This window comes from Ahaetulla prasina, chromosome 2 (genome assembly GCF_028640845.1).
Source record: "Ahaetulla prasina isolate Xishuangbanna chromosome 2, ASM2864084v1, whole genome shotgun sequence".
Taxonomy (NCBI): Eukaryota; Metazoa; Chordata; class Lepidosauria; order Squamata; family Colubridae; genus Ahaetulla; species Ahaetulla prasina.
In genome coordinates this window covers 210,723,820-210,749,056 of record NC_080540.1, presented here as the reverse complement: position 1 = coordinate 210,749,056, position 25,237 = coordinate 210,723,820, and the positions used below count along the sequence as shown (strand labels likewise).

The 25,237-nt window shown below is 44.4% G+C and overlaps 1 protein-coding gene across 1 annotated transcript in view; it reads right to left on the bottom strand.

The window, feature by feature from the left end:
- The window catches only part of SNX30 (sorting nexin family member 30), a 37,993-nt gene extending 14,646 nt beyond the window's left edge, over nucleotides 1–23,347 (bottom strand). The window contains exons 1-6 of the mRNA XM_058168584.1: nucleotides 22,843–23,347; nucleotides 11,169–11,357; nucleotides 10,071–10,181; nucleotides 8,583–8,741; nucleotides 7,908–8,103; nucleotides 2,600–2,799 (exon numbers count right to left, since the gene is read on the bottom strand). Coding sequence (XP_058024567.1) covers nucleotides 2,600–2,799; nucleotides 7,908–8,103; nucleotides 8,583–8,741; nucleotides 10,071–10,181; nucleotides 11,169–11,357; nucleotides 22,843–23,013 — 1,026 coding nt within the window. The 5' untranslated portion in view covers nucleotides 23,014–23,347. The remainder of the gene's footprint in view (nucleotides 1–2,599; nucleotides 2,800–7,907; nucleotides 8,104–8,582; nucleotides 8,742–10,070; nucleotides 10,182–11,168; nucleotides 11,358–22,842) is intronic.
- Nucleotides 23,348–25,237: the final 1,890 nt, after the last annotated feature.

Sequence of the window (25,237 nt, the reverse complement as noted above, 5' to 3'; positions counted from 1 at the left end):
AACAAGGCCCCCCTGATCTGCGATCTTATTCAGGCGGGGTCCGCGGACCTTATGGGCATTACGGAGACCTGGTTGGGCCCAGAGGGGGGGGTTCCCCTCGTTGAGATGTGTCCTCCAGGTTTCCGAGCATTTCATCAGCCGAGGGCCCAAGGTAGGGGTGGGGGTGGCGGTTGTCATTAAGGAAGATCTAGAGCCGAGGCCACTGTTCCTCAGATTGCCGGCTGTGAATCCCTCTATGTGCGGTGGGGCCATAGGAGCCAGTTGGGCTTGTTGGTCGCACCTGGCTCCTTGCTGCGTGACCACAGCCCTGCCAGAGCTGTTGGAGGTGCTTGCCGCTGTGGCGGTTGAGACCCCAGACTTATAGTTATGGGGATTTCAACCTGCCGTCAGTTGGCTTGTCATCAACGGCAGCTCGGGAGTTTGAGGCTTCCATGACGGCCTTAGACCTGACTCGAGTAAATGATGGCCCCTCGCACATGGGGAGGCACGCTGGACTTGATTTATATCTCTGGTCAGTGGTTAAATGATCTGGTACTAGATGATTTAGTAACAGAACCAATGTCATGGTCGATCATTTCTCCTTCGCCTAGACTTCGAACCGCCATTCACCATCGCGGGAGACGGAACCTATACGTTGGTTCCGTCCCAGGCGCCTGATGGACCCTGAGAGGTTCCTGGCGGAGCTTGGGCCTTTCCTGAGGATCTGGCCCACGGCACGACTGAGGAACTCGTCGCGGCCTGGGAACAGGCCGCGGCGGGCCTTGGACCGTGTCGCGCCTTTGCGGCCTCTGACCCGGCGTGAGGTCTCGTCTGGCCCCTTGGTTCTCCGAGGGCTGAGGAGATGAAGCGCGGCGAAGACGCCTAGAGAGCACCTGGAGGTCCAGTCGCTCCGAGGCTGATCGGACACTAGTTAGGTCCTATACTAGGACCTACCTAGTGGCAATGGGGAGGCGAGCGTACCTCGCCTCCACCCTCATTGCGTCGGCAGATAACCGCCCGGCCGCCCTGTTTGGTGACCGCTCCTCCTTCATCAGGAGGTGCGGGATGACCCTTTGCAGGGACGTGCCGAGGAGTTTAGTGGTTATCTATCGATAAAATCGCTCAGCTCCGGGACAATCTGGACCGAATTTGGGATGATCAAGCGGGGAGAGGAGGCACGTCTTGTTGAGTCTGTTTGGGATCAGTTTGATCCTGTGGCTCCGAGGGCGTGGACAGGTTATTGGGGAGGCTCCATGCCACGACATGTTTACTGGACCCGTGCCCTTCCTGGCTGGTACTGGCTACTCAGGAGGTGACACGAGGCTGGCTCCAGAGGATTATCAATGCTTCTTTGTTGGAGGGAGTTTTCCCCGCCGCCTTGAAAGAGGCGGTGGTGAGACCCCTCCTTAAGAAGCCTTCTCTGGACCCAGCTACTTTAAGTAACTATCGTCCGATCTCCAATCTTCGCTTTGTTGCGAAGGTTGTAGAGAGTGCTGTGGCTCGACAGCTACCCCAGTACCTGGATGAAGATGTCTATCTGGACCCGTTCCAGTCCGGTTTCCGACCCGGATACAGCACAGAGACGGCCTTGGTCGCATTGGTGGATGATCTCTGGAGGGCCAGGGACAGGGGTTATTCCTCTGCTCTGGTCCTGTTATACTCTTAGCGGCTTTTGATACCATCGACCATGGTATCCTGCTGCACCGGTTGGAGGGATTGGGAGTGGGAGGCACCGTATATCGGTGGTTCTCCTCCTATCTCTCCGACCGGTCGCAGACGGTGTTGACGGGGCAGAGGTGGGCCGCGAGGGCCTCACTTGTGGGGTCCCGCGAAATCGATCCTCTCGCCCTGCTGTTCAACATCTATATGAAGCCGCTGGGTGAGATCATCAGTGGCTTTGGGGTGAGATACCAGCAGTGCGCTGGCGACACCCAGCTGTACTTTTCCACCCGGGCCACCCAATGAAGCTGTTGAAGTGCTGTCCCGGTGTTTGGAGGCCGTCTGGTCTGGATGGGAGAAACAGGCTCAAGCTTAATCCCTCCAAGACGGAGTGGCTGTGGATGCCGGCATCCCGATTCAGCCAGCTGCAACCACGGCTGGCTGTTGGGGCAGTTATTGGCCCCAAAGGATAGGTGCGCAACTTGGGTATCCTCCTGGATGATCGGCTGTCGTTTGAAGATCATTTGACGGCCGTCTCAGGAGGGCCTTCCACCAGGTTCGCCTGGTTCGGCAGTTGCGCCTTCCTTGATCGGGATGCCTTATGCACGGTCACTCAGCCATACCTCTCGCTTGGATTATTGTAATGCTCTCTACATGGGGCTCCCTTGAAGTGCGTCCGGAGACGTCTTTGGACAGTGCTGGCTCTTCGGCTTTGAAACAGAGATGAGCACCGCCCCCTAGAGTCGGGAACGACTAGCACATTATGTTTGAGGGGAACCTTTACCTTTACTTTATTCTGGGGACAGAAACACATAGAGTAGTTTCAGGGATGCTAAAGTGGAGGGTTATTTTAATTAAGATGTATAAAATTTCAAGGGATGGAGTTACCTTTCCTTTAAAGAAAGGATTCGGAAAGCTACTCAAGGCATGCACAGACATCTGTCTTGCAATTCCCCATTACCTTCATGGAATCTGAATACAGGATATATTCTCGTAAAACAGGCAGGAAGTCTTCAGTCATGTCTTCGCTCAATTCCTCAAGAGCTGTGCAACAGTTTCCAATGCAGGCTGATACTCCTTCAAGAGGTTCAGACACCTCTGTCTCTAGTGCACTCCAGGTTGAATAAACAGGACCGTATTCTCGTAGTTCCACTAAATATTCTGCAACAGATAAAAATGAGGGACAGAAAATTCTGTGTTTCAAGATTAGGAGACCTTTTTTTAATTCAAATCTAATTTTGAGTGGAAATATTCGTATTTGGCAAGCCGGAGACAAATAAACTATTTTACACTTGGGAAAACTATGAAGAACAGTCTTGTAAGAAGCTAAATAAAGAGAAGAGATATGTAAGAATTTAGTGATTTTAAAAACATGCTCAACATTTCCAAAATCTTTTTGCAGAGCTACTTCTGCAGCGTAACAAATCTACATTTGTTTTTTTCCTACTGCACATGTCTAGGATGGACGCTTGACGATATCTCGGAGCGGGCCTTGGCGGAGATGTCCCGATCGCTCCAGCGGTTGCAGACGACCTAGCTGTCCTGGTTTGCCTGACCGGATGGGTGAACTGCTCAGCAACCACGTGAGAGGCTTTTCGCCCTCGTGGAGTCCGCGGTTGTTGAGTGCCGGGTCAGGAACCAAGTCGGTGGAACGGGTGGTGAAATGGCGGCGGCTGGATGGGGCGGGGCAATTGAAGCTCCGGCCTATCTTCCGGCCTACTTTTCGGCCCTCTCCCAGGCAGCATTCTTTTCTCCTGGCTTATTTTCGGCGATCTTCCGGCCTCCTTTTCGATCTCTGATGGCGACGGTATGGATGAGGGTCGTTCTGATCTTTGACCCCAACAACGGACACAGGACACAGGAGTTCCAGCTTAGCCCTGATTACAGCTATGGCAGCCCCGGCTTAGCTTTTGATCTAAGGAAGGGCCCTAGCTAAGCAACAGATGTACGAATGTAAGACTCACAGGTCCCCACAGAGTGGGGGGGCGGCCCGCGGCCGTTGCCACGAGGGCGAAGACGTCTTGTTGGGGTGGTGGATGACGCCTGAGCTACTCGTGGCAGTGATCGTAGTAGGCTTTCTCCATCTTCCCCCCCCCCCCCCGGAATTCCATCTGGACCTGTTAGGGCTGTTTTGGGCCAACTATTTCTGCCTCGGTGGTCTGTGTGTGCGATGGTGTTCCATGATGGTGCCCCCCCCGGACTCTGGAGCTTGGATGGGGGTTTGGACTTTGGACTTTGGAGTTTAGACTCCCCCCTAGACTTTGGAGCTTGGATGGGGGAGTTTTAGATGGTTGTGACTGCTTTGCCAGGCTTGCCTTAAGATCTGGCAAGGGCCCTGGGACAGCGTTTGTTTGCTGTTCGGGACTGGCCTCATTTTGGCCAATCTATGTTAAGATCTGCCTTATCCTGGCTCTTCCCCCCCTTCCCGCACTCTCTGTTGGTGGGGAGTGGGGTGTCTTGGAGGGGAATAGACTGGCAGCTGCGTCACCTTAAACATCTGCTACTTTAACATCGTCTTGAGGATTTCATGAGAGAGCATCCATCTTGTCTTCATCATCTTGCCTTATCATCTATATCATCTTTATCATCTTTACCATCTGTGGGCTTTTGTTATTGGCCCCTAAAATATGACTGCCATACCATCACCAGTGGTCTGGGATGAACTCTTTTTATGCCAGTTTGGCCCAATATGAGATATGAGATACTCTTTGTTGGAACTCCATCATCTGCGAGGTTCCCACGCCTCGCAGGAATGGCCCTCTACGTTACCGGGGGCCTATCTCAATGATGGGTTTTGGGACCCAGAGAGATGGCATGCGGCAAGAAGGAACCTTTGGGGTTTTTTAGATAGATTTTTAAAGGGAGGGAGGGTGAAGTCGGGTAATGGGGGATACCCGTCAGGGAGGGAGCCAGTCCTCGCAAATGCTCGCGGCGAGACTTTATTAGGTTCGGAGGTGAAGGGGGAGGTTCATTGTTCTACTCCAGAAGGATGTTCCATCAGCACGGTAAGTGGGAGGGGCAGATACGGCGAAAGTGAGGGGCCGTATCATGTTCAGGGGGCGCGTCCTCGCTGTTTAAAAGCGATTGCGCGCTCCGGCCCCTCAGACTTTTCCCGTTCCCCGAGCGGTCAGCATCACCAGGGCTTGGATCTCTGGCTAATGTTGTGCAATGCGTGGTTCATGGTTAATAAAGCCCCCCTGATTCGGGATCTTATACAGGGGGAGTCCGCGCACCTTATGGGCATTACAGAGAGCTGGCTGGGCATGGAGGGGGGAGTGCCCCTTGTTGAAATGTGCCCACCGGGTCTCCGAGCATTCCATCAGCCGAGGGCCCAAGGTAGGGGTGGGGGGGTGGCGGTTGTTATTAAGGAGAGTCTAGAACCGAGGGAGACCACTGTTCCTCAGATTGCCGGTTGTGAATCCCTCTTTGTAAAGTGGGGCCATAGGGGTCAGATGGGCTTGTTGGTCACGTACCTGGCTCCTTGCTGCGTGACAACAGCCCTGCCCGAGCTGTTGGAGGTGCTTGCCAGGGTGGCGATTGAGACCCCCAGACTTATGGTCATGGGGGACTTTAACTTGCCATCGACCGGCGTGTCATCGACAGCAGCTCGGGAGTTCATGGCCTCCATGACGGCCTTGGACCTGAGACAAGTAGTTGATGGCCCTACTCACATTGGGGGAGGCACACTGGATTTGATTTTCATCTCCGGTCAGTGGTTACATGATCTGGACTTAGGAGATCTAGTCACCGAGCCTTTGTCATGGTCAGATCATTCTCTCCTTCGTCTGGACTTTCGGACCACCACTCAACACCGCAGGGAGATGGGGCCAATTCGTTGGTTCCGTCCCAGGCGCCTGATGGACCCGGAGAGGTTCCTGATGGAGCTTGGGCCGTTACCTGAGGGTCTGACCCATGGCACGGCTGAAGAACTAGTTGCGGCTTGGGAACAGGCTGTGGCTGGGGCTCTAGACCGTGTTGTGCCTTTGCGGCCTCCGACCTGGCGTAGGTGTCAACCAGCTCCTTGGTTTTCCGAGGAGCTGAGGGAGATGAAACGCCGGAGAAGACACCTAGAGAGTTCCTGGAGATCCAGCCGTTCCGAGGCTGACCGGACACTAGTTAGGTCATATAGCAGGACCTATCTAGTGGCAATGAGGGAAGCGAGACGCCTCTATGTCTCCTCCCTCATTGCATCGGCAGATAACCGCCTGGCCGCCCTGTTTCAGGTGACCCGCTCTCTCCTTCAACAGGAGGTGTGGGATGACCCATTGCAGGGACGTGCCGAGGAGTTTAGTGGTTATCTATACGATAAAATTGTTCAGCTTCGGGATGGATTGGATCAAAATTGGGTTGATCCAGGTGAGAGGTCGGAGATGCGTCTTGTTGAGACTGTTTGGGATGAATTTGACCCTGTGGCTCCTGAGGACATGGACAGGTTGTTGGGGAGATTGAATGCCACCACATGTTTACTGGACCCATGCCCCTCCTGGCTGGTACTGGCCATGCAGGAGGTGACACGAGGCTGGCTCCAGGGGATTGCTAATGCTTCTCTGTTGGAAGGGGTTTTTCCTACTGCCTTGAAAGAGGCGGTGGTGAGACCCCTCCTCAAGAAGCCTTCCCTGGACCCAGCTGTTTTAGGACATTATCGTCCGGTCTCCAACCTTCGCTTTGTGGCGAAGGTTGTAGAGTGTGGTGGCACGTCAATTACCCCAATACCTAGATGAAACTGTCTATCTAGACCCGTTCCAGTCCGGTTTTCGGCCCGGATACAGTACAGAGATGGCTTTGGTCACGTTGGTTGATGATCTCTGGAGGGCCAGGGATAGGGGTCGTTCCTCTGCCCTGGTCCTATTAGACCTCTCAGCGGCTTTTGATACCATCGACCATGGTATCCTGCTGCACCGGTTGGAGGGTTTGAGAGTGGGAGGCACCATTTATCGGTGGTTCTCCTCCTATCTCTCCGACCGGTCGCAGACGGTGTTGGCAGGGGGGCAGAGATCAACCCCGAGGCGCCTCACTTGTGGGGTGCCGCAGGGATCGATTCTCTCGCCTCTCCTGTTCAACATCTATATGAAGCCGCTGGGTGAGATCATCAGTGGTTTTGGGGTGAGGTACCAACTGTACGCTGATGACACGCAGCTGTACTTTTCCACCCCAGGCCACCCCAACGAAGCTGTCGAAGTACTGTCCCGGTGTCTGGAAGCCGTACGGGTCTGGATGGGGAGAAACAGGCTCAAGCTCAATCCCTCCAAGACGGAGTGGCTGTGGATGCCGGCACCCCGGTACAGTCAGTTGCAGCCGCGGCTGACTGTTGGGGGCGAGTCATTGGCCCCAGTGGAAAGGGTGCGCAACTTGGGCATTCTCCTGGATGGACGGCTGTCTTTTGATGACCATTTGACGGCCATCTCCAGGAGAGCTTTTTACCAGGTTCGCCTGGTCCGCCAGTTGCGCCCCTTCCTAGACCGGGATGCCCTATGCACGGTCACTCATGCGCTTGTGACATCTCGCTTGGATTACTGCAATGCTCTCTACATGGGGCTCCCCTTGAAGAGCATCCGGAGGCTCCAGTTAGTTCAGAATGCAGCTGCGCGGGTGATAGAGGGAGCCCCTCGTGGCTCCCATGTGACACCACTCCTGCGCAGGCCGCACTGGCTGCCTGTGGCCTTTCGGGTGTGCTTCAAGGTTTTGGTTACTGTCTTTAAAGCGCTCCATGGCTTAGGGCCGGGTTATCTATGGGATCGCCTACTGCTACCGAATGCCTCCCACTGACTCGTGTGCTCTCACAGAGAGGGACTCCTCAGGGTGCCATCGGCCAGGCAATGTCGGCTGGCGACCCCCAGGGGACGGGCCTTCTCTGTGGGGGCCCCTACCCTCTGGAATGACCTCCCCACAGGACTCCGCCAACTTCCTGACCTTCGGACCTTTCGCCGCGAGCTGAAGACCTATTTGTTCACTTGCGCAGGACTGGCATAGGATTTTAGATTTATATGGTTTTTAATTTTATATGGGTTTTATCATTTAAATTGTTTTAATCCTGGCCAATTGAATAAGTTTTTAATTGTATTTTAATAGTATTTATATTGTAATATTATTGTTTATTTTATCTGGCTGTGAACCGCCCTGAGTCCTTCGGGAGAAGGGCGGTATAAAAATCTAAATAAATAAATAAAATACATCCAAGAGAGGAGGAATACATGCATCTTTCACAATTTGTTTCTTGAAAACAAAAGTAACAAAATGGAAGTTACAAAGGAAGTATAAGTCCAACTTACCCACTTCTTCTTTGATTATCCGCTGTGCTATTCTATCAATAGTTCCTAGCTTCAGAGAAAACGTATCTAGATATTCACCCATGGCAGCAAACTCCAACGGTCGACTTCTTAATTTATAGCTTCCTGTGACATATTTTACCGATTCTCCCATCTTGGTAAGCAAAGCCATTCCTTGTTTTTTGTAAGCATTAAGATCCTGGTATTGACAGAATGATTAATAAATTTACAGCTTTCCTGAAACTATTCACTCTCAAACAACTGTCTGAGCAAGAAACAGTCATATTCATACCACTGAATTTGTTATAGTTTTGGTAAATTACAGACTATGAGTGCTTGTAAAAAGGAGAAAATTTTTAGCAATATCTAAGTGACTATTTAAATGCAATGAAGACATCAAAGTGAAGTAACTGTTTGAAGAAAAGAAGGATGTTCTTGGCTACTGAAAAAATTCAGCTGGGTTTATTTTATTGTTCTAAACACTACAAGCTGTACACTAAAAGACAATACCCAACACCTACCAGAATCTAAAGCTAGCATTTAACAAAAGAGTTGGCTAATGAATTAGAGAAACATATATTTATGCTGCTGCAAGAAAATGTTCATAATCTAAGGACGTGCACCTCTAACTACAACTTTTGAAAAATCAGAAAATCTGTGTGGATTCAATGCACTTACTTTGGCTGTAAGAAACACATGGAAATGTTCATTGAAAGAAAGTACCGGATGATCCGCAATCCTTTTTAAGAATTTGTCCAAGGCCTTTCTCCTCGTCTCAACGAATTCTTCTGAAAAACGGTCAACCACACCTTTGACTACAAATTTTTCTGGAAGAGGCTGAGGAGGGGAGGAAGAAAGTTACAGGGAGCAAGATTCATACTTATGTGTGTATGCATATATGTATACGTGTGTGTGTGTGTGTGTGTACAGTAATTTTTGCATTAGTATTTAGGTAACTGTGGGAGAATTAAAATCTCCTTGGAACCTGACATCTCTCCTTGATGTTCAGGTTACACCTATTCTGTAGCAGGATGAGTTTTTTCCTTGGTCCCAACCCAGTAAGAGTCACAGGCTTTGGGTTTTTCTGACTTCAGACTCTCAGGCCAGTTAACCATGCAAGACTCCACACACACCCCGCCCCAAACCTGCCTTGTCCTTCTGCTTTATCTCAAAGACATCTGGGTTGTTTTAAGTACACTTTGTTCCCTGCAGAGCAGTAAGAGAAGCTGCGACTCAGTCATCATGGCCTGCTTTAGTTGCCAGCTTATCACTGCAATCTCCAAGTTAACAATGAAATACAGTTAAGACTGCAGTGCTAACACCATAAGATCACATCAACTGCAAGTTGCTTTCCATTTATGAATATTAATGTTTATGTTTATGGGGACAACAATTTTGCCACTAGTACTTTCCAAACTGCACTTTAAATCTCACTTAGTTGTGGTAAAGGCAGGAAGTAGAAGATGAATTAAAGTGCATGTTAAAAATCCCAAAGATCCCAGCAGATAAAGTCAATTTAATAGAGATGTTTATCCAGTAACCCACTTTATAAAAAAGGGAATGCTATTAGATAACATGATTTGAAAGTGAGCACGTAAAATGGAATAGTACATCAACAACAGTCAAAGACTGTTTCCAGTCCAAGGAACTTTTGTTATTTATTCATAAAAATATGCAGCTTCAAGAAGTCCAATGAAACTCTCGAATTTAAATCTAAATCAATTATTAGAAAACTATAAATCTAATTTTATAAAATTAAAACTTTGAATCGTAATATCAAGGTAACTTAGTTCAACAGAAAATTGTTCAGCGCAGAATTGAACATCTTGATATATCCTGAATCCATTTTTCCCCCTTCATTCAAATTGTGTCCAATTCTCAGGGACTGCCTGGACCTGTAACGGGAGGGGTTTTTTTGTTTTTTGTTTTGTTCTGTACTTGTGTCAGAAGCACCAAGGTTAGTCAGTGATGTCACTGTTGCCTGGGAGCTCCTTTCGTGTTCCTGGCAGGAGCTGGAGTAAAGGAGGAGAGCTCAACCTCACCTCATCCTCTTGAACGTGGGCTTGCTAACCTCCTGCCCAGCATTCCAACCTCTCAAGCCACCGTGCACCTATAATGGGAGATGAACATTGTTTAAAAAAGACTAGGCTCTGACTTAGAACTTACAGGAATGAGATGAGTTGGCTGAGATTCCTCCAGTTTATTCCTGAGCCAATCAAAATCCTGGTATCTTCGGCGCATTGAATACTCTGGCAAGTCAAACTCCGCTCGTGTGGTCTGAAAAGAAAAAATAAACATCAACAGGTTAAGAGAACAAGAAAGTCTAGTATATGAAAACTAATGTTCGGCATTCCTTAAATAAAATACATTATTTCTGAATGCTGCAAAATTCTTGTTTAATTCCTTTTGCAAACCATGCAGCATTTCACAAGCTGAGTCACTCAAGCAACAGAAGAAAATTAAACAAATTACGAATCTTTCCTTCTTAGGCAATTTAGGCAAAGATACAATGTTGTGATAGTTTTTCGGGTTGTATCTGGAATAACTTGTTATGGTCCAATCGTTATATGCACAAAAGACAGAAAAAAAGGTTTTCAGAGAGAAAAGTTTTAATTTCTGCAAGACCAAATTTGTGGGCAAATGCCAGATTATTTCCAACATTTATGCAAAGTTCTACCCTTTTGATTTTAAAAGGAATTTCTTTCTATAACAAATCCAAAATCAAATTGTTATCTCTTCCATAGATACAAGCAATTCACAAATGTCTTTTTTGAGTTAAGCTCAACTCCTGGTGGCTACATCCAAGTAAACATACTGAAGCTGTTTTCCTGGATGTGATACAAAAGTGTCTTTTTCCAGGATAGTGTTTTATTTTACTTTTCATATAGCCACAGTGGGATAGGGTCAAGATTTTCAATCTTATTGGAAACTGGGTAGGCTGTAGAAACCTTTCCATTACTGATGTTCAAAACATGCAACCAACACCAATTAGAAATGAAAAGTATTTTAGATCTTAACCAAGTAAAGGAAACAAAATGTACTGCAAGGGGCTCTTGCGTGTTTCCAATACACACATTTTTTTACATTCTTCTACATAAAGAATGAAATCAACTCTGACTTGACAATTTGACTCTTAGGACAAGAGTAAACAAACTTTGAGGATGCACGTGAATCCCAATGCTACCTTGCATTTCAAGGAACCTGAAGTAAAGTTGTTTTTAATAAAAGCAATATTTCCGAATAGAGCAACTTATCTTGTGGTACCTTAGTTGTGACCCGGTAAGTGATGTAAGTCTCCATTGTACAGACATGCTTTTTGGGATCATCAACAGTGACAAAGAGGTCCCTCATCTCCCCATCCAAGTCATCATCCAGTTGTAGTCTATTAAGAAGCGAGGAGGAAGAAGCGGGACTAGAAGTATCTGCAGGAGTACCGTTGGGCAAACTGAGATCCTGGAGGAAGACACAACGATCAGGTGTGGGAAAGAGGGACAAAAACCAGTTCCTGAGGTTCAGCCAAAGAGATGAGCCAGCAGAGTGCGCCACACACTGAATACTAATGAATATTCCATTGTAGAGAATATTAGTATAATATGATAAAAACATTTAGTATTTATACAGATTTTATATAGACCTTCATGTGTTCAGTGCTTTATGTTGTCTTGTGATTCTTATCTCAGTGTTGTAATGTAGGCAAACATTATCTTTACTAGAAGGAGAATAAGACTGGAGATTCTTCTCCAATCCATTGTTCCCTCTTGCTAACCTAAAAAGTTATCTTTCAAATCTTACTAAATGATTGTTTGCTAGTTTCCTCCATTCTGTTCTGTCAGATACATATGTGTTTATTTATATTTTGTTTCTCTAGACTTTAGATAGAGTTCAATTACTAATGCCAATATTCCCCTAATAACTTTAGTGAAATGGAATACAGCCAAAACCTTCAGCTAAGGGATTCCCTTCTAAGCCAATTTATTTTACCTCCTCCAACTCCTCCAGAAGAAGCTGGAAGGGCTCTTTCTGCAGCTGCCTCTGCAAAAGAAAACGCTTTCTATCTTCATGGTAGCCATCTGGCTAAGAATTCTTATTCTTGCTGCTGCCAGCATTTGGGGAGCCTCCTTAAGCCCAGTTCTACACCTCTGAAAATTCTGAGATTGGTAATTAAATACCACTGGAATAAGGAAGGAATATTTATGAACTTCTGCAGGGATATGTAAAATTTGCCAGTTCAAGAAAATAATTTTCCATAGAACTCTGGAATGTTTCATTCCACACACCCCACAAACCATGCTGAGCCTCCTTTGGATACAATTTTAAAGGCACTTCAATGGGTTCCAAAAATTAATTCTGAACCATGCCCACAACAGCATGGCGTGGAAGAGGTTTTGCATGGTCCTAAGAGGAAATGGAATGTTTTGTTCTCAAAACTCATGAGTTGTTGTTTTTTACCACCATGGTCTTTGATTCTCTTTATTTTTCTTCTGACAATTTAAAAATTATCTTTTAGTTTCAGAAAGCACTGTCTGTACGTAAAGGTAAAATAAGTGATGCCTAATACCTGAGATTTAATGAACTCAGACACGTAGCTTTTCCGACAGTGATAAATTAGTGATTTGCCACTGTTTTCTTCTGTGGTATTTTTTTCCACTTCCTAGGCTGTTTAGCCTACAGCCCTGGCATTTTTAAAAGAACCAGTGGAGTTCTTAATTCATAACATTTTGTTTTGTTTTGTTTTTCCATCTCCCAGTGCAAATTGTAGAATTGCATACAGATTAAAAATAGTTTGAAATAAAAAGCAAAGATAATTCTATATTTTTAGTTGCTTCTTTATTAAGGAAATAAATTGAAAGTAAATCTTACTCATCAGAGATTACATGTTCCTGTCAATTTTGCATAATTGTCAGTTTTTAAAACAACAGAGGCTCATGGGAGCAGATGAGATAAAACAAACAATTGGCAGAAAAGAAGTTTCTAGCCTATCATGATATTTACAGTCTGCTTATATTACAAAGATGAAATCCAGATACTGCAGTAGATATAAAGTATATCCTGATATATGATATTGAACTTTCTCCAAAGCTACTGTACAGAATTATTGCTACAGAAAAAGCATCAACCTTAGAAAAATTTCAAGATCTGCAGAATGATAAAAGCTAAGAGGACTCCAAGACAAAAGTAGCTACCCAATTAATAATAACAATTTAATTGTGAATTAAAAACATGAAAATACTGCCCGAAGAGAACTAAAGCTTTTAGAGGTGCTATGAGGTATGGACTTCAATGGTACCCAAATAAGAACCGAGTTTCTGTGAAAGGAATGAAATGTTGATGATTTCTTGGAAAAGAGTACTGTAATATGATAAGTATCCTAGAAGACAATATGGAATGTCTCACCTGAATAAGAATACAGGTAGTCCTCGATTTATAATCACAATTGTACCAAAAAATTAGGTTGCTAAGTGAGACAATTGTTAAGTGAGTTTTGCCCCATTTTACAATCTTTCTTGCCACTGTTGGTAAGCGAATCACTGCAGTTGTTATGTTACTAACATAGTTGCTAAGTGAATCTGGCTTTCTCATTAATTTTGATTTTTCTTCCAGAATTTTTCCTGGTTCTTTGGAATAAGGAATATCTTTGCTAATAAAAATATCCTCTTCCTTAGGTAACATTACTAATATTTTAGACAATTACACTGAAGCAACATTTTCTATTTTGTCAGTTTTTCTGAACTACTTATTTATGCAACTTTCTAACCTTATTTTCTATTTGCCATGTAAAAAGTGGGCAGCTAATCTGGTTAATACTCTCTCCATATAGGTAAAGAAAAGCTAAAGAGGACTGAAGACTTATGGACAGGCAAAGGAGCATTCTAGATGGGCTGATTTCTTCCATGCTAGCCGATTTGTTGATTCTGTTAAGGAAGGTTACCAGAGGAAGATGGAAGAAAGGCTAGAAACAATTCTGGTCTTCTAGTTATACTGAGGCCTTGTATCCACAATCTCAGTATAACTAATATCCAGTATCCAACACCATTAATGTGATTACAGTCACCTTCCACCAAACATCTGTATTGCCTGATTTAATGCTTTTAGAATCTTCTACTTAAAAAAATAAATGTTAGTGTGCTATGAAAGAAACCACCAATTTCACTCTTTACATGACTTTACAAACATAAAGAATGCTAAAAAGATCATGAATGACTGTCTGGCTTCTGCAATAATAGAAATAGCAATAGCACTTAACCTTATATACTGCTTCCGTGCTGTACAATCCCTCTCTAAGCGATTTAAAGAGTCAGCATATTGACCCCAACCATCTGGGTCCTCATTTTACTGGGATGGAAGGCTGAGACAACTTTGAGCCAGTCAGAATCAAACTGCCAAACTGCTGGTGGCGAGACCCGAATTGCAGGCAGTCGGCAGGCAGTAGAATTAGCCTGCAATGCTGCATTCTAACCCACTGTGCCACCACAGCTCTTAAGCAATCAGAATACGTCACAATTCCCATCACATTTGAATTGCAACTACAAATACACTTGGTTTTTATGTAACTCCTGTACGCGTTCTCTAGTATCTTCCTCCCAAAATACACATCGACTTTTGTTCTGGCTCATCTCTACATTATATAAATTATCTGGTTTGTTGAACAATGTAGTGGTTATCTGGTTTGTTGAACAATGTAACTCATTTCTCAAGAAACAGCAGAAACTATGTGGCAGTGCAATCTTCTTTAGAATAAGGACCTTTCATTAATAAGAAAGATTGTGATGCAATGTCAATTTCCTGTATTATTCCATTTAACCAGTGGTTGGCACATCCTGTTACTACACAGTAACTGTGCTTAGCATACACAGTATTTCTTCAGATATCAAGAAACATCTCAACCATAAATATGAGATGGTCTTTACCTGCACATTCTAACTTTCTAACTACTGTTAGACTGTATTATCAAAGGGCAGGTTGCTCTGAGTGGATTTTGTCTTCAAGCAGAACATCAGAAATACACCAGATGTGAGCACCCGTTCCCCAACTGGGTTATGATTCCAAAAAATAACATTTCCCATGCTCATGGAAAAGAAGCCAGCCTTCTTTTCCTCCACAGAAGTAGAAAAGAGCAATGTTATTTTTCCACTTCAGGCCAGAATCAGCCTCTGTAGCCATACGTTTCTCTTCTGCAAAGAGAATGTCCAGAGACAATACCAGCAGTACCTTGCTGCAATCCTCAAAAAAATCCAGTGGGAAATTAGATGAATTCTCCTTTTTCCTCAGAGAAGATGGGAAAGAACAAAACAGGGATAGCAACTTTCTCTCTGAATGAAGAATATGTGGAACAGAATTTTCAAGCACCACATTTTTATCTGAAGTTCTATTTGTTCAAGTTTTGTTTGATAACATTGCTAATTCTTTGCCAGTGCTACAGGTATAGAAATAAACCACTGGACAATAACCTTATACCAAGCTGAATGTTTCTAGAGTGCTGAGAACGAACCTATGACATACGTGTCAAAGGTGATATGCCACAAAGTTTTGAGTGACACACCGTTCACCAACACCTGACAACAACTATTCTGAGTTACTAAAAATATTGAACAAAAACGCAAGAAATATGTGACCCTGTACCAGTCAGAGCTTAAAATGGATTCTCGCCATCTGTATCAGCATGCAATCTGTCATCTTGAGAATTGTGATTGGTGGTGACATGAAAGAGTAACTTGCAAATGTGGTAGGAAATGTGGCAGTCACACAGTTCTGTTGTCCTCAAAATGCTGCCCAGGGTGATGGTTTGCACTTGTCTTCAAGGTGCAAGCGCACAGGATATCTGCAACCACAGTCTCCAAAATAAGCACATTATCTAGTGATCTTGTGAAAATAACTTTTGCATTCATGTGAACAAGAAGTTTGTCGAGTTATAAATGAATATGTAAAGAATCATTTCTCTTTTATTCAGGAGGAGGGGTGACACACCAACAGAGTCAAGTTAGATGTTCTCTGAATTTTTGACACACTGAAACCAAAAGGTTTGCCAGCACTGTTCTAAAGAGTCCACTTTTTCATGAAATCTCTTGAAGATTTGCTTAACCTTTAATTATGCTTTAACACCCAATGACTAAAGAGCACAATTAATCCGCCACTGCCTTCCCTTAAACAGAAAGACTGCATGCAACTAAAAACTGCACAGCTGCTAGATAAAACCTCACCAATAGCTACAACTTAGCAAAATATCATCTTAACAGAGTATTTACGGGATAAGCGGAAGTTGGTAACTTGGAGAGACAGAGAACATCCCAATAGTTGCAAATGACCCAAATGAGTCATTCAAGGAAGAAACAGCATCCCAGACTTCCTCTTCTCTCATCTCTGCAAGATAGTTTATGCAAAATGAATACCTGTCAATCAGGACAGATTTTTATGTCATCTTTGCAATAAGTTTATAATGTTATGTGTCAATTATTGTATCATATGCTTTATTGAAATTATGGAAACTTTCAATTTCCCTCAAAAGTGTTTTTATCAACTTGACAAATATCTGAGACATGTCTATTTCTACACATCACAGCATGAGCTAAATATCCTGCTTTTCTACATTGGAATACGATTATGGATTTTCTAAATTTGAACCCCTGCTAACTGCATTGGTTCAGCAATATCAGAAGGTAAAGACATCAAGTTAAGTTTGACTTCTGATAACTACATAGGTATAACCAGCCAGTTTTCTTGGCAACTATGTTCGCCACTGCTTTCCTGTCCAATATTTTTCAACATTCTACCCTCGGCCTTAGAATTCCCAGATTCAACCCTCCTTCATTACTGAACCTAGACAAGATTAAAGAGTTGTTGAAACCCAGTAGCTATAAGAATAAGTTAAAAGATTGAAGTTTTCATGTTATTATTTCTACTCTTTTCAATATGGACAAACTGAAACAATTCAACATTCTTAAATTTACAACTAAAGAGGACAAGAATAATTAATAGTTTCCATGTTATCCTGTGATACTTAATAGCTTGCTAAAACATTGAGGTATTATCACTACTTTGAATCTTTCAAGTTCCCTCTCCAAAATTAGCTGTAAATGAAAGCCTGTAATCACCTAAACCAACACTTATTTTAGAGGGAGGGAAAAATCATTTAAGTTATCTGTGTTGATTTAAAATATATAGATTTACCTCTGGACAATATCCAGCATCAGACTGCAGTTACTGTAATTAACTCTCTCCATATTGATATTGGCTAAAAAGGATAAAGTAACCTACATTATAGTATTGATGTTCACTCTGGCAGCAGATGAGATATAGTTTTTCTCAACTTAGTCTTGGTAAGTACACTCCTACGTGAGTTAGGTTGATGCAATAGAATCTGTGAACTTTTTTTTTAAATCATTCCCTTATTTAACCAATCTAGATGGGACCTAGATGGGACTTCAAGGGATCCTTCTGTTAAAATACTGAAGTTTGCAGATGATGCGACAGTCACTGGCCTCATTAGAGATGGTGATGAATCAGCATATAGACAGGAGGTTGAACAACTTGCCCTGTGGTACAATATGGACCTCAATATGCTTAAATCCGTAGAGTTGAGAGTGGATTTTAAGAAGAGCCCTTCTATTTTATCACCACTTACCACATTCAACAGCACAGTATCAGCAGTAGAGTCCTTTAAATTGTGGTGTTCTATAATCTCCCAGGACTTGAACACTTAACATTAGAACAAAAAGCACCACAAAAAATGTTCTTCCTGCATCAGTCAAGAAGTTCAGACTGTTCCAGGAATTACTGTTAAAATTTTACAGAGGAATTATTAAGTTTGTCATATGTACTTCTATAACTGTTTGGCTTGCCATAGCAACCAAATAGGACAAAAACAGAGTCAAAGGGATAGCTAAGACTGTAGAAAGAATCACTGCAACCAACCTGCCTTCCATAGAAGACCTGTATATTGCACAGGTCAGGAGGAAGACCGAAGAGACCCCTCACATCCTGGACATAAACTGTTTCAACTCCCCTCAGGATAACACCACAAGGCATCATAGGCCAAAACAATTAGGCACAGGGACAGGTTTTTTCCCCTCAGGCCATCATTCTGCTGAGCACCTGATCCTCACAGTGTTATCAAACGTCTTTTGTATTTACCCAATGTTTGTTGTTGTTAGTGGTGAAGTCGTGTGGGACCCATCATGACCCCATGGACAACGTTCCTCCAGGCCTTCCTGTCCTCTACCAATCCTGGGAGTCTATTTAAGCTCATGCCTACTGCTTCAGTGACTCCATCCAGCCACCTCATTCTCTGTTGTATGGCTGTAGCATTATTATTGATCCTTATTATCCTTCTTACTCCCCTCACCTATTGGTATTATGATTATGATTATTATTCTGTTGCTTTGCATGTACACTGAGACCTTCTGTACTGGAGACAAACCACACTCGGCCAAATAAAATATTCTATTCCTATTCTACTCCTATTCCTATTCCTTAACCCTGTTCTATTTCATTCTACACTGGGGAAGTCTGATCTAAAGGTTCTTGGAATTCCAACCTCTAAACAAAGGATGAGGAATCTACGGACTTCCAGTAGTACATTTTAAAAAATATCTTATGTTGGTTGGAGCTACTAAGTACTGGTTTGGCATTATCTAGTTTCTCATTCTTGCCTTCAACATTAGAGGTGGTCCTTGCTTACCAACTATTTCATTTAGCAATTATTCCAAGTGATGACAGTATAAATAAAAACAGCTTTGCTATCAATCCTGGCTTGCAACAAGCAGAAGTACTGGCAAATGCTTTAAAGCAAGGGTGCCAAACTCAATTTCATTGAGGACCTCAGGGGGCCGGGGTGGGCTTGGCCAGCTCGATGTCACTTATGTGGGGGGGGAGAGCTTGTGGTGGCCCAAGCACTCTGCTAGCAAAAACGGGCTCCCGAACTCCATTTTTGGCTGTGACAGCTTCCTGAAACCCTCTGCCAGTGAAAATGGAGCTCGTGAGGGCCACCCGCAGTCCTTGCGAGCTCCATTTTCACCGGAAGAGGCACCACGGGCCAGTCCTCCACTGTTTCCAGGGTGGCCCCATGGGCCAGATCTAAGCACTTGAGGGCCTTAAGTTTGACACCCCTGCTTTAAAATAAAATCTCAAGCTGCAGTCATATATTTTGCCTAACAATCAAATGACAAATGATACTAAGTCCCGGTCATAGTCAAGATTTTCCAGTTAGTGACTGCAGCACTTAGTGAGAGAGCTGCTGGTCTTGATTCTGGTTGCTAAGCAAGAACTACTTGAATAGGTAAATTCCTGAGGGCAGATGGAAACACCATCCCCTCCAATATCTGTTAGCCTGGAAATCATTTTTTCTTTTAGTGTCCTGAACTGCCACATATTTTAGCCTGGGAAATTGGGAGGGGTGTTTTTGTTGGAGTGGTGGAAAATTAGCCAAAGTCAAGGACATTTGCGTGCACCTGGATGGGAGTGATTGGGGATTGTTTCCAGTTGTGTTTGAAGAATGGATTGGACCATGTGATGAACCTGTTGGTGTTGAGCAGGATTGTGAACTTTCAATTGGGTGGGAAAAACCTGGAATCTTTCAGATTCTGGTTTTCCCAGATGTGCCAACATACATCTCTAATAAAGTAGAACTTTGAGGAACTTGTTGCCTTGGAGTTTTATTTCATTGGGGGTGTTTTCTGGAACCCTGACAATATCCATAGTTGTTTTTTAACATACAGGGGACCAACATCAAAGGCAGACTTACACCATGCTCTTTCTCCCACGCCAGCAAAGAAATATGTTCTTACACTTGGTCCATACATTGCAATATTACCTAAATAGAAAGAGACGAACATTTGCTAAAATACCACCCCCCCCCATTTGTAAGATTACAGGTAGTCCTTGACTTATGAACTGGAACTAGAATTTTGGTCCCTAAGCAATGTGTTCCTTAAGCATGTTTTCATGTGACCAGATTTAATCATTTTTACCAGTTAAGTGAACCACACTTTTATTATGCAATTCAGTTTTCCCTATTGACCTTGCTTGACAAAAGTCAGCTAGGAAGGTTGCAATCCAGGATCACAAGGCCAAAGGATGCTGCAACCATTGTAAATGCAAGTCAATTGCCAAACACCTGAACTGTGATCATATGACCATGGGGGTGGTCGCAACTTCAAGGATAGATGACAAGTCTCTTTTTTTCACCAGTGTTGTAACTTCAAACCATCATTGAACAAATGGTCAAAAAATCAGGACTACCTGTATAGCTGCATACTGTGGTTATACTGAACAAATGGTGCTTGGAAAGAGAAATTTGACTTATCCCCCTTAATAGCAATACTACACACTTGCAGTTTCCAACTGAGTTAATCCAGACCATTTGATGATAGACCAAATGGAAAAAGTCTTTCCCCATAAATAAGAGGCTTGGTACACTAGTTTATAGCAAAAGTTGCAAAGCTGGTTCTTGAGGAATGGCGGATGCTGGCTTTACATTCGCAAAATGAATGCGAACCTGTTGCATGTTCACATGCCAAACTTATTTGATCCCTCAGCAAAAACCATGCAGAATTGTTAACATAATGCACCTGCTCTATGATTAGTGTAATTATCTTGTCTGTACAATAACCTCAGTTAAGACCTTAAAGGCCTGAACATGCACTCAAGGATGTACCCATTTGGAAAGGATCTTCTGTTTTTTTTTAAATTGTGGTTTCCAAATTGTAAAACAAAAACACAAAACCAAACCATTTCTTATTCAGTTTATTTGTTACAGTCACTAATGTTGCAGGGTTAGTTTATCAATCCACATATGATCCCTATTGACAATACTGCCTGAACAATTAAGGTCATTCATTCATTACCTGTTTAGCTGGTTACATGTTGGACTCTGATTTTATTTTATTACAGCTGGCCTGGTTTAAATTAATGGTTTATGTATAGCATTGTGGTTTTGTTTATTGTACTGGAAATTATAGGCTGTTTTCTTATTATCACCAACTTTGGGAGATTGAAATGTTGAATAATAGCTTGGAAATAATTGTAATAAATTGTAATAAAATATATCAGTCAATATAGGTATCATTTCTCAAGAAACAGCCATCAACTGTGAAAATTAAGTCAAGGATGTTTGCCATAATAGCATACATATTCTTACAGTTAGCAGGAGACCCACCATGGTATATCTTAGCATTAACTCTAACCATATTACTTACTGTAGGCATCCTGCTCCATTGGCAATCTATAAAGGAGTAATCTATGTTGCCAAATATGATTTCAGATCAGCTCTGATTAAGAAAGGAGAGTGGCTAGCAAAGTCTATATTGTCTCAAAAAACATAACTAAGGACTTAGTTATCCCAGCAGACCTGGGGACTCCAGGGGATGGGTGAGCTCATGAGGGAGCTCCACTGTTAAATAACATCCTGGCATCTATTATTCTTTCCTGCTCAGTTCTGTTCTTTTTGTTTTAAATGTTTTTTAATAATGAATTTAGATAACTGTTTTATATTTGTTTTATTGGCTTGTTGCACACTGCCCATAGTCAGTCTGTGAGATGGGCAGCCATATAAATTTGAATAAAAATAAACCACGGTTTAAAAGAGGTGGATCCACACAACACACTGAGCCAAAGACAAAATACACTAGACAATGCAATTGCTGTTTGCCTTTTCTAATATTTTAGGTCAAGCTATTCATAAGGTATTACTGCAGTCTACCAATGGGGCAGAGAGAAAAAAGGCAGACATGATTATCCCTACAACCTTCTCTAGGAATAAAAAGCAGATTACTATTTGCAGCCACTCCTGTTAGTCTCTTCCCCCTGTTTTGACAAAGATGCAGTGACATCATCCTCACATGGACTTTTGCTGATGAGAGAGCTCAAGCAACCAATGAGTAGCGGCTGCTTCTGCAAGGAGTAAGGTAATTACTCTGCTTATTTTCCTTCAGTGGAAGATGGTTATTAAGCACCACAGTGTCTCCTTTTATTCTCTTTATTGTCTCACCATCAGCTGCTGGTGGTCAGCGCAATACTTCCTGTCCTGTTACGCAAAGAGAAGATTATGAGCAAAACTTTACAGAAAGGTGCAAGGAGAACAGTTGCAGACACCGGCAACAAGTCCATTGCTCCATCACAACTACTCAGTGGAAGAAGCATAGAAGTATTAAATGTTCAGGCGAAGGAAGGAGGAGGAGGAGGCAAAGACCCAATTCTCCTTGTAGCACATAGTAAAGTCATGAGGGGAGATGTATGAGCAGCTACTACCTTCATTTGGCTTCAGTTTAAAACTAGTGTATCAAACATCTTTTTTTTAATCAACCGTGCAGTTACACCTCTTTTTGAAGCTATTAGGTGAGGGCTACCCTTGAAACCAGGTGAGATAACACAAATGAATACAAGCAGCTACTATTAATGTCACCAAAACTGGCTCCTCAAAGGGCCCGATTGCTTCACCACCCAGTTATGTTTACAATATACTCCACACATCTATGAGACCAGGGCAAATTTTGACAGCGAAACCGAGCTGTGCACCAACCCGCCCCTCTCAAAGATCCATGAATCCCACGACACGTATAACATACTGACGTTTCACAGCCCCTCCACCAGCACGCATGACGGCTTTCGCAGGACCCCTAAACTAGCAAAGCCCTGCCAATAAAAAGGCCACCGATCTGCACGGCCACTCGCGCTCCCCCATACCCGACAAAGGGGCTGCCACGAGGAGAACAGAAGCTCAGCCGAAAAGCTGATCCCAGAGCAGGATCCCCACCATTTTGGCTCAAGAGAGAAGTAGCTAAACCCACCCCACCCCCGTCCACGTTTGGGTCGCTCGGCGATCCTCGTTTCCCCGAAATGCAAGGAAAGCGGCCGCGTCTTCCCGTAGACCCAAGCCGGAGGGCCCTGGAAATGTGATGTGTGTGTGTGGGGGGGAGAGAAAACAAGGCGCTCTCCCCACACTAACCTTGTCGGCGATGCTGCGGGGCAGTTGCAAATCCGGGCTGGGCGTCAGTTCCACGCTGAGCTCCTCGCTGCTGGAGGCGGCCAGCGGGTGCGGGATGTCCTGCAGGGATTTGGGTCCGGACGAAGGTAGCGCCTTGGGAGTCCCCGCCCCGCCATCCCCAGCTACAGACATGGTGGAGGCGGAGCAGGGGCGAGCCGAAGCCGAAGCCTGTCCGCAAGCTTCGCCGCCGCTCAGAGGCCGCCTCGGGCTCAGCTAAGGGAGCGCCCGCTTTTCCGCCGGCGGAAGAGGCGGCGGCGGCGGCGGCGGCTCCGCGGCGGCTTTGCAACGGGAACACCGTCACCACCGGCCCCCTCCAGCCCTGCCTTCCCTCCCTCAGCGAACGAAGTCGCAGAAGATACAACGTCGCAGCGGCAGCGGCACCCGGAGCAATTTCACCCGGGGAGACTCCGCCCTCGGCCGAGAGCGGGCGGCCATAGGCGGCGGAGGTGGCTGGGAGGGGGGTTGGGTGGAAATCTGCCGCAGCTGCCTCCTTCGCGCGTTGTCGCCCCCTGCGCACGGCCGCCGACTGCGCCTCCTTCGCCGACGTTCTTCTGAGGGGCCCTTCGCAAACGCGCAAAGCCATCCACGCTTGCGCCGAGGCCGTTCGGAGGCTTTTGGCTCTGGCCTGGCTGTGACCTGCATGACGGCCTTTTTGCATAATCAATAAGCCCTCCCGGCAAGAACAGCATCTTGGACACAGGGAGCCAGCTTCTGTCCCTTCCCCTTTCCCCCCCCCCTTGCCGCCCAGTGTGTGGACTACCAATCCCATCATTTCCAGAAAGCATTGGCTGGGAGTGATTAGTAGGGGTGGCTCAGTCCACCTAAAAGCAGGGGTTCCCAACTTTTCCTATAACCCACACCCGTAGAACTAGGGGTGAAAGCCAACAGGTTCTGGAGAACCGGTAGTGGAAATTTTGAGTAGAACCGGCAAATACCACCTCTGGCTGGTCCCAGAGTAGGGAGGGAATGGGGATTTTGCAGTATCCTTCCCCTGGACTGGGGTGGGAATGGAGATTTTGCAGTATTCTTCCTTGCCACAACCACCAAGCCATGCCCACAGAACTGGTAGTAAAAAAATTTGGATTTCACTACTGCCTAGAACGCTTTTGATATATTCTCGCATCTCTTACAAAACTAAATACTTTACATGCATATAATTATGCATATACACTATATATACACTATAATATACACTATAAGTCAACAAGGTTGACTCAGCCTTCCATCCTTTATAAGGTAGGTAAAATGAGGACCTAGACTGTTTGGGGCAATAAGTTGACTTTGTATATAATATACAAATGGATGAAGACTATTGCTTGACATAGTGTAAGCCGCCCTGAGTCTTCGGAGAAGGGCGGGATATAAATGCAAATAAAATAAAAAAAAATAAAAAAATAATTTTGAAACTGCTAAACCTGGGTTTTGCACCCCCTGGAATATTGTCTTGCACCCCCAGAGGGTGCAAGCACCCCTACTTGGGAACTCCTGACCTAAAGGATTTAGTCTAGGAAGGGATGCTGGAATTGGGTATGTCTAGTTTAATGAAAAGAAGGACTAGGAGATACATGATAGCAGTGTTCCAATATCTCGGGCTGCTACAAAGAGGAGGGTGGATCAACCTATTCTCCAAAGCACCTGAAGGCAGGACAAGAAGCAATGGATGGAAACTAATCAAAGAGAGAAGCAACCTAGAACTAAGGAGAAATTTCCTGATAGAACAATTAATCAGTGGAACAATTTGCCTCCAGAAGTTGTAAATGTTCCAACACTGGAAGTTTTAAGAAGAGATTGGATAACCATTTATCTGAAATATTATAGAGTTTCCTGCCTGAGCAAGGGGTTGTACTAGAAGACCTTCAAGGCCCCTTCCTACTCTGATGTTCTGTTCTATTGTTCTAATACATCTCATCTACCATAGTCAAAAAGGAGATTTGAGTTAAGGGGAAAAGTAGGCAATTTTTCATAGGAAGAATACCCTTTCCCCCATCATGTCACCCTTGGGCTGCCAATTCTAACTGAAACCAATCCCGAAAAGTTATTTCTGTTCCATAAAAATCCACATATGAAACATTTTTGTATGGATGGGTGATCTGCCAGAACATATGGCTTCAAAGAAGAACTGGTGATGATACATTATTGCCTATAAAATAAGGTTTCCATTTATAAACTGAACTACCCTCATCTGTGTGTGCTTCAGAAAATGTCAATAGCCAAGTAGATGTTGGCTGAACTCAGAAACTAATCAAGATTGAGTCTGGTTAAATCTGGGTAAGAGATTTGCAAGACTGTTGACTACCCTTGGAAGTCAAAAATGGCTATGAAGAAAGCAGTAATTATTTTCTGAAAATACCATGGA